Source organism: Nesoenas mayeri (genome assembly GCF_963082525.1).
Source record: "Nesoenas mayeri genome assembly, chromosome: 6".
Lineage (NCBI taxonomy): Eukaryota > Metazoa > Chordata > Aves > Columbiformes > Columbidae > Nesoenas > Nesoenas mayeri.
In genome coordinates, this window is record NC_137545.1 from 21815533 (window position 1) to 21825598 (window position 10066).

General features: G+C 35.6%; 1 protein-coding gene across 3 annotated transcripts in view; it reads left to right on the forward strand.

Moving 5' to 3' along the window:
* The window catches only part of OLA1 (Obg like ATPase 1), a 101742-nt gene extending 92066 nt beyond the window's left edge, over positions 1-9676 (forward strand). For all 3 annotated transcript variants that reach the window (XM_080346888.1, XM_080346889.1, XM_080346890.1), the window contains 4 exons: positions 2021-2161; positions 2843-2939; positions 5012-5134; positions 9193-9676. In XM_080346888.1, coding sequence (XP_080203014.1) covers positions 2021-2161; positions 2843-2939; positions 5012-5134; positions 9193-9294 — 463 coding nt within the window. In that variant the 3' untranslated portion in view covers positions 9295-9676. The remainder of the gene's footprint in view (positions 1-2020; positions 2162-2842; positions 2940-5011; positions 5135-9192) is intronic.
* The last annotated feature ends 390 nt before the right edge of the window (positions 9677-10066 follow it).

Sequence of the window (10066 nt, forward strand, 5' to 3'; positions counted from 1 at the left end):
TTATTCTGAATTGATGTTTTAGCCAAAGTAATTATTTCTTATCTTGTTGTTCCACAATAGTTCTTAGTTTATTAGTTATGATGACCATATTTACCAAACAGAATTTGAATCCAATTTTTGACATTACTTTATGCTTGCTTCACTTTTTCAAGTTTGCATGTTTTATTCTTTCACTTGCTATGTTATTTAATTCGTCTAGAGACCAGTGCTAGGGACTTTCTTAAAAAAAAAGAAAAAAAGTAACGTATGCACAGAGGTTGAAGTACACTGAAGAGCAGATCCATTTCTAGATACATTTTCTGTAAAAGCTTGGCATTTTTAAGCTCTGAACTTTGATATCCAGTTTGTTAGCCAAAATGAATTGGTTAACTACAAATGTCAGTTTTAGAAGTGCTGTTAAATGTCACATGCCACATTCAGAAAAGCACCTTAATTGTGATTTTCAGTTCAGATGTTTCTGAAGGCAATAGTGTTGCAGTATCAGTCCTGGATAGCAGACTACATTTTCATTGGATAACTGGAGGAAAAAAAGATTAGTATAATGAGGATTGAAAACCACCGATGGGGTATTTACATAAGTAAATGATAGAAGACCAGCCTTATGTAACAAACGTGTGAAAACTGTTGAGCGAACTTTTATATTCTTTGTCCCATCTAAAACCCTACTCAGTGGGCCATGCACTTAATCTTATAATAGCTCTGATCCCCTGCTATTTTCTTTGACAAATGTGTGTTGATGAACTTGTGGTTCAGTTCATTTTTTTCTGAAGTGACATTTGCATTGATTATTTAAAGGTTTGCAGGCCACAGTTTCAAAGCACTTCAGTATAATAGCAGTTAAAACCTTAGTCTAAATCTTGGAGATTAGCAGGACTGAGAAAAAGAACTCAGCAAGCATATAACCCTGTGCTGGATGCTGGGTGCTTCAGGTCTGAAACATCTACGGCACCCAAAATAGTGTGTTTCGTGCTTCATGTCTTAGTGCACTGGAAATGTTCCTGCTGTCCTGTGCCGTTGGAGTTGTCTTGTTGAGCGTACAGAGTTGTCATTCTTACCATTCACACCTGTTCAGGAGTAGCACCTTGTAAATAACACGGAACTCCTCTCAGGGAATTTGTGAATGTCTCCCTTAAATTTAAATGAATAGTATTTGCAGTCATGAATGTGATGCCTGCGTTTAAAGGTTGTTTAAACATGAGCTATTGCTGCAAACATTTTCTTAATTTTAATAAGATATTGAACATTCAAAAACTAGCACCGTAAATCTGTAGTTCTATATTTGAAGTTTGGTTCAACTGAAAAAAATATATTAGATGTACAGCAAACTATTACTGATGCTGCCAGTTATCGAAGAAGATTATAAATAGGAAATTGGATTCTTTATTTAAAAAGAATAGTCGTACAATATCTAGAAGCCTTGTTCTGGGGAGATATTAAGAAGGTGGGAGAAACCAGTAGAAAGACAACCTTGTATTCATTATCTATGGCAAACTCAGAGATGAGTAGCCAGGAAAAGCAGGATGCTGCGTACTATCCAGGAGTTGGAGTGTAGTGTTATTTTCTGTCTGCTGTTATCAGCTGCCCTACCCACTGCGATGCTTCTAAAAAAAAAAAAGTCATAGGAAAAACTGAAGACCCCCCAGTTTCACTGCGTTTGATAAATATCACCCTGGGAAGTCTCAGAAAAATGTTCATCCACAGATCTACAAAGTTTTATTCAGTTAGCATTTTAGATTGCAAGTATTTAAGCTCTGCCAAAAACCTAGTTGTTGCCTCAAATTATGCCTGTTTCTGATAGATGAAATGCCAAACAGAAACCAAGAAACAGTGAAATGTTAATGGAGTACACCTGAAGCAATTGCTGCCTGTTAATGCCTTGACCTTGGAAAGCAATACACAAAAAGATGGCATCATAAAACCGTGCAATTCTTATGAATATGTATGTGCTACTTGATAATAATGAATGTGGTACAGCCATGCATGCACTACAAGATAATGTTGTGCCCTTTGTTGTCTACAGGTTGATAAAAATTAAAGAGTGGGTGGACAAGCACGACCCGGGTGCTTTGGTCATTCCTTTTAGTGGGGCCTTGGAACTCAAGTTGCAAGATATGAGTGCTGAGGAGAAACAGAAGTATCTGGAAGAGAACATGACACAAAGGTTAATTAGCATTCATTTTCCCTACACTTTATTATCAACTATTTCCTTGCAGTAATTTAATTGCTTGCGCTGATAGAATAATAAATGACAGAGTAATTACCATTATAAAGAGAGAATCTTCTCCTTTCTTTACCATGAGACAGAGTGAAAAGATTTATTTTAAATTAAGTTTTTAACTGTCATCTGTCATCTCTGTACAGTGTTTTAATTATAACATAGGTATTAGTTATGTATATTTTTGAGAAGGAATGATCACCAAAACTGTTTCGTCATCCATGGGGAATAAGGACAGTGAAGAAAATTTTGCCATCATTTTTCTGAGGAACTATAATAAATTGTTTCAATATTGGATTTCAGTCAAACAGTTATGCTTTCATGACCTGGAGTCCTGAAAATTGCATGAAACCAAAAGTGCTGCCTGGTAGGGTGATTTAAATTTATCCCGTATTTCTGTAGCCTGCCAAATAAACAACTCAAAATACTGTCTTTGTGATGCAGCAGTAAAAGAGTAGTTCTTCTGCAGAGAGTTCAAAGAAAAAGGCTTCTGCGATTATTGCTGTGTTTAAAAGTAGACCCACTGTCTTCCAAATACACGATGGCTTTCCATGTAAATTGATTACTTGGGGCACTTAGCTATTTCATGTGTATATGTTGAATGAGTTGGATTCATTTTTTTTTCAGTGCTTTAGCAAAGATCATTAAGGCTGGATATGCAGCACTCCAACTAGAATACTTTTTCACTGCAGGCCCAGATGAAGTGCGTGCATGGACCATCAGGGTAAGATTCATACTTATTCATCAGCTATATCCAGTTCCACACTATTGAATTCAGATTGATATCACTGACTTTGAAGTTTGTCATGGTGGCGGTTAGCTAGTCATTACAGATGAGGTTTTTGTCCAGGATAACTTTAATTATTTGTGAGCTGCTGAACAGTGAAAGTGGAGCTGCATTGATTGAGGCAGGTAACAATTGATTCTGCCTATTACATAGTCTGAATTTCTTCATCCTGTAGAATCTGTCTACCCTCCTCCTGTGGTCAGAGATAAGACGTACCAGTATTGTGCTTGCTTAATCTGTGTGACTGGGTTTGTCTGCAGTGAAATTGATGTTGCTTTTCATTTTGTATTCACTAAGTTTGTTTGGGTTGCAGGTGGTTCATTCCTCCTTTGCTTTGCTCGGATTACATTTTCAGCAATAAAAGCAATATAACGTCATTATATTCCTCATGGATACACAGTTAGGCTCCAAAACCTAAAATCAGTGTGCAGTAATTCAGGTCTTTTACTGACTTTAATATTTAGACCTAGTTTAATTTGGTAGTTTGTGTGTTTATCCGGGAGCTTATGTAATGCCTAAAATTGTATTACGTATTTGAAAGATTGATGTAGAATGATTATAGCCATAGAGATTGACTAATTTATTCCCAGAGGACAGTAAGAGCTGAGCTGTAGTGCCTTGCCTTTGAATGTAAATATCTTAAAATATAAAGATTAGTATTTAAAAATGTTTTGAAATGCATGTAGTTACAAACTTTATCTTAAAAATTACAAAAATGTCAACTTTTGGAGGTGTAAGTCTGTCACCGAGCTTTTATTTTTTGCATCAGTGTTTATAGTGCTGTTCAGTGAATATCAGTGCTATATGTAATTTCATTCAATGGAATTAATTTGTTTTCATTAATCAACATAATTTCCAGTAAATTTATATTTTTATTAATACTGCTACAGATGTTTGTGCATATGTTTTAGCACATTAAACTTATTTTCCTAAAAGCACGTTTATTTTTTTAGCCTTTTCATCTCCTCTCCTTTTAAATGATAACTGCTAGCTAATGTCCCTGAAATAGCTATCAAAATAATATAAAAGCAGGAGTTTTATTGTTCTGATTTTTGCAATAGTTTTTAAAAGCACATGCTGAAAGTCCAGTGTTTTCAGTAGGAGAAATGCTTGCTTTTTATTAGGAAATTTGAAAGCTGGTTTATCTTAAGACTGATTGTAAGTATCTTTGATTTAATGTGCAAAGATATTTAGTCAGGTAAGCATCAGTGAGTAGCCATATTAACCCAATACATCTTTTATTGTAAAAACTGTGCTTTACACTGTCAGACTCCTTAGCACTTTAACATGCTTTATTAAGCAGCCTTTAGGTCACCATTATTTCTCAAATTTCTCTCCATGGTTGTATGTGCACAGAATGTATGCCCTTGTAATTTAAGGCACACAGTTATAATGCATTCTCCTCTATTGCACAAACTTAAATTATCTTATAATAGTTGCCTGTGATTTTTTATTTTTTAGCGATTCAGTTGTTGACATTTTGGTAAGAATACTCATTTTATTCTGTATTAGACTTATTAAATTTATTGTGAAATAAAAATAAACTACTATGTAGGGCTTGAGATCCATAAATCATTTTCGATGTAGTTTGCCAATGAACGTTATCATTTAATTGAAATTATTTGGATGCAAGTAAAAGTCTTGATGAGTAATTCAGATTTTAAAGTTATTTAAAAATCTCTATTTTCCTCGCTTTCTGTATGCAGAACTAAGGATCGACGTGAATCCCACAACAAAACACAATCGTAGCTTCTAAAATCAATACTGCTTTTGAGACGCATTAGGAAAAACAAAGCTGCCCTTCTTTAATATCAGGTGGTTTATCTGTGGTGAAGGCATCTATCTGTATGTCCCAATGCTGAGAATTGCCCAGCTGAATGCGTGACATTTTAACTGATAGGAAACAAAGTTTCAGCAGATCCTGAAAGCGAACCAAAAGGAGAAACCCGCTTTCCTGCAATCAATCTTCTTAAGTGCAATTAATTTTCTTCCGGTCTTTCCTTTGACAGAAAGGGACGAAAGCTCCTCAGGCAGCAGGGAAGATTCACACAGATTTTGAAAAGGGATTCATTATGGCTGAAGTAATGAAATACGAAGATTTTAAAGAAGAGGGTTCAGAAGCTGCAGTCAAGGTGAGCTCCCCATCTTTTGCTCATCCCTTTCTCCATACGTGCCATTTATCCAAGTCCGTTTTTCACTGGGAAGAAGTTCCTGGTGCTAAGCAAATCTTAACAGCTACCTCTACCAGTAGACCAAGATCTATTTTCATCTTTTACTTAGGAAAGAATTCAGATGCACCAACTTACTGGAATGCATCTATTTCAGTATCCAAGATAGGACAGTTTATGGACTAAACGTAAACACTAAGACCAAATGCTATGATAACTATTTTTTTTCTCTATTTACATGTTAGTGTTTGGAATTTAGTAAGCTTTAAAATGAACTTGGTTTTGAATAATCAAATTTTTAAGATGAGATAGCAGACTTTTGAATTGCCTCTAAAATGAAATGCAAGAAATACAGAAAATCTGTTTCTTCTAATAATGTGTCATCTTGTTTTGAGGTTGCAGTGAAGGTATTACAAATGTTGGATGCAGATGGTTAAGAAAATATTGTATTATAAAAAGATACCCTTTTTTTTAGGATTAGTGGATTCCACTCCTAGACTCCGATAAACATATTTAGAATCTTAACATTTACCATTTCAGTATTTAATTCAATCACCCTTTGATGTCTTAGTCAGAAATGCTGTGCCTTACTTGGGTTGTTCGGGGTGCCAGTAACAGTTGTATGTAGTCCATGAAAATATAATAGGTGAAGCCTCCTAGCTACTGTCTACTGAATAGACAGTGAAGATATTTAATAAAAAACTTTTTTTCTTGAGCTCACGTTTCTTTGTAGTGACACTTCTATTAAGAAGAGTTTCATCCACTTTCTCAACACTAGAGGGCAGAGACTGATTGGCTGCCCAAAGTTGTGCCCTTCTTATAGCTGACAAATTATATCTGATTTGAAGTTATCTGATTAAATATGAATTGAACTTGTTCATGGCAAATAAATGTCATAATAAAAGCTGTTCTTCCCTGGGTTGCCATTGCATTATTTGCACCTTCTTTAAGCAGAGAAACTTCCTTTTATTTTATACAGGTCTGATTTCTCGTTTGGCATTTTTTGTTTTATTAAGATTTGTATCTTAAAAAATTGCAGTTACAAAGAACATTAGTTGGATTTAATCAACCTCAGTACTTGAAGGTTCCTACACACTCTAACGTGTTAAAGAATTTAAAAGGTTGAGCTTTATTGTTTGCTATTTGATAGCTTGAAAGGTATGCAAAACTATGATTTCAGATTCAGCTTATTCTCAGTGGTATCACTAAGGAAGATCATACTGAGCAGCGGGACTTTAATAGGTTTGTTTGAACCCCAGGAAGTGAGGGAAAAATATCCCGGTATAATTGGTTCGTTGCAGCATGTGAACTACCTTATGAAAAGGGAAGTAGAGTTGTAGTTGTAAAGTGAAACCTCGGCTATAAATAAATGTAATATTCTGCAGTCAGAAACCACTTTATTTAACCCAGATCCAAATTTTGCCAGCAACAGTTTTTGAACCTCAAATCTAAGTGTTGTCCCTGAGAAGCTACATCAGTTGTTAATAATAATGATAATTATAATAAAAATAAATATTAATCTATAAGTATTTTGCATATATATTTTTTCATTTCACAAGGTAAGATTCTAGACATCAAGCTTCCATGTTCAGATTATATTTAATGATTATTTTTTTATTGTTATGAAGTGTCTGTAAAGCAAGCATATTTGCATTGGTTACTCCATTTTTAAATCAAGGTTAGAAAAACCCACTTGCTTTTAGAAAAATGTGTTCTGTTACCCTAGTCTCTGCTAATTTGCATTTAATACAATGCTTCTTGCCACACACAGTACTAATTACTTTTATATTGCTGGTAAATTTCAAAATCAAATTTGTGAGCTTTCAGGAGTCAACTGAAATAACAGTGATAATGGGAGTTGCTTGCTTTGTATGTTATCAAGTTGATCGATTTTTAAGTTTGATTTTGTGTGTGTCTAACACCAGTACAGCATAACTAATTTAATGCCAGTGCTGTGAACTATACACTGAATAGCTCTGTGTGGGCTTTGTAGTCTACAGGGATATCACATTATTAGCAATCATATCTGCTTAGGCAAAGCTGGCTTCTACAGATGGCTGCTTTCAAGTGCAAATGAACTGGTTAGACGTGTCTTGTTTAATACATACTCAAGATTCACAAATGGGTATTGATTTTTTCAACCAGTGTTTCTGATAGCAATGGAAATGGATTAAATGGTCTCTAGGGAATTTAAAGGAACACTGTCACTTTTAATTAACTGTAAACTGGTAACAAAAATACATAAACTTGAATTAGTTTGTCAAAATGTATTTAATTAAAGAAGTCTATGCCACTTGAACAGTGTGCAATAGCGTGCAAAAAAATCCTCATTGTTACTTTGTGGAGGTCAGTTTATTCTACAAATATTTGTGAGTAATAAATGTATTCAACTGGAAAATGTCTCTGTACCTGTTTCTGCAGCTTATGCTTGCTGATGATTTTTACAACACTGTTTTATTAGTGTTTATGCCATCAATTAGTCTAATTACTCTTGACTTTGAGCATTATTAGGATCTTCAAAGGAAAGAACTACTGAGTCTACTTGAAAGTAAATCTTTTATAGTCTAAACAAATTTCCAGGGGAGGGAAATATAAAAACATTTGCAAAGTCCTATTAATTATTTATTGATAGAGTCATATGGGATAAGGTCAATTACTGCTGTACTATATATTTATTGTCAAGGCTATTTTACTTGCGACTTTCCGTAGGCTTGCATCACTGGTGACAACATTTAAATAAGGAATGAGAGCAACAAGGTTATCCAGCCTCTGAATTCCTAGACAGCAATACGGGGAAATGCGTTGCTTCACAGAACAGGTTTTGTGAAAGAAAGGTGTCTAAGTTAACTGTGTACCATTAATCTGATCTGTTCTGCTGCAACTAAGGTCATTAGTTAACAGCTTTCCTGTAACGGGATCTTAGCATGCCACCACTGTGACAGTGTCATTGAGAATAATGGCACAGTGAGGTCTTGCATGGAAGCACTTTCTCCTGCAAGAGAAAACTTCAAAACAGGAATGGTTATTGAACTAAAGCAGAAGCTCTCAACTTTTCCATATTGTAGATCACTTTTCAAGATAAATGCTTCAGCAGACCACCTCCCGCCCAGTCTGTCAGTCCTAATGCCACAGCTTCTCTGTAGGCTCTACAATACCAGGTTTAATTACGACTAGATAAAGACAGAAAAATATAATAATAAATTCTGATGCGGAGAGTACAGATATTTAATGGATTCCTTGCCTATTTTCCTCTCTCCTCAAGTACAGCATTTTCATAACGAATTTCCTTTTCATGTCTTTGGTCTGTATGCTTTCTCCTGTATCCTGGTTTCACAGCCTATCTCCTCTTACATCTGTCCTTCTGAAGCAAATTTCTTCTAAAGGAAATTTCTGATAGAAAAACCGAGCCTGTATTTTGTGCTGCTCAGTCCTTCATTATCTGGGCACAAGCAGACAAGAGAGCTCCGCTTGAAGCACGAGGCGTGTGCGGCTGTGACTCTGGCATAGTGTTCCCATCTTGCGTTGTGACGGCACTCGCGTGTCCTTTGCTGGAGCCGCCCAGAAGTCGCTCATACCCCGGTTTAACAGCGGTGCTGCCGTGGTGCAAACTGGTGCCGATCGCCCTTTCCAGCAGTACTGGTTTAGATTCTGGCCGCCAGTGTTTGCCATCTGCAGGTTTTTTAGATGAAGAAAAGGAAAGCCTGAAAGTCAGAAAAAAAAATTGAGCTGTTTTAGTGTCCTTTATCTTAAGACTTGCCAGGGTTTACAGATTTTCCACTATATAATACAGATGGCGTTTAAGCACCACCGATTCAGTGGAGGTTAAATTATTTTTGTATATGTTTTCTGTGTATGTAAAACCAAATTATGGCAAACTAAGAAGTATTGTGAGTGTCAAACTCTAAAGCTGAAGTAGTACCATTTTTTCACCAAAATGTATTTAAATGATTACAATTTGAAAATGCAATAAGATGTCTAATGAAATAACCCATTTTCCTTTTGCCTTTGTTTTTGATTTACAGGCTGCTGGCAAATACAGACAGCAAGGCAGAAATTACATAGTGGAGGATGGAGATATTATCTTCTTTAAATTTAATACACCTCAACAGCCCAAGAAGAAATGAATATCAGATGTTGTTCGTTGCTCAGAAACAAACTGTGCTGCTCCAAAAGGCAAATGAATTTTTATTTAGAATGGGATATCTGGAAACAAAAAGCATACAGTTTTTACCTAGGGAACTTCCCCTCCCCCCAGTGAAATGATTCTTGTTTGTTTTGAATTAAAATATGGCACCTCCAGTGAACATGCAAGTTCACTAAATGTGAACAGCTTTGCATTTCAAACGATTAAGACCCTACTCCAAATTGTAGAAGCTTTTCAGGAACCATATTACTCTCATGATACTTCATTAATCTCCATCATGTATGCCAAGCCTGACACGTTTGACAGTGAGGACAATGTGGCTTGCTCCTTTTTGAATCTACAGATAATGCATGTTTTACAGTACTCCAGATGTCTACACTCAATAAAACATTTGACAAAACCAGCCTTGGTGTGTTTGGGGATGTCTGTATTGACTGACTGTGGTGTGCTGAATGCGATACGGCACCTGGTGGATGCTGATTACAGAATTTTAAGACGTGTATGATACAGTAACTGGCAGTGTGGGGCAGCTGCAATTGTATCTCAAAAGTGAGTCTTTCATGGGAATCAGAAGATTAGGATGCCAATGATTTGCCTCAAAAAAGTTAATGAATTTGTAGATGGACATTCACTGAAAGATGATAGTGAGGATAATAAGAACAATGCAGCATAAATGATTTTAACTGGGGAGAGGAAACATATGTAGAAAAATCATGTTGAAACTGAAGCTTTTTTGTTCAAATCATTTTGAA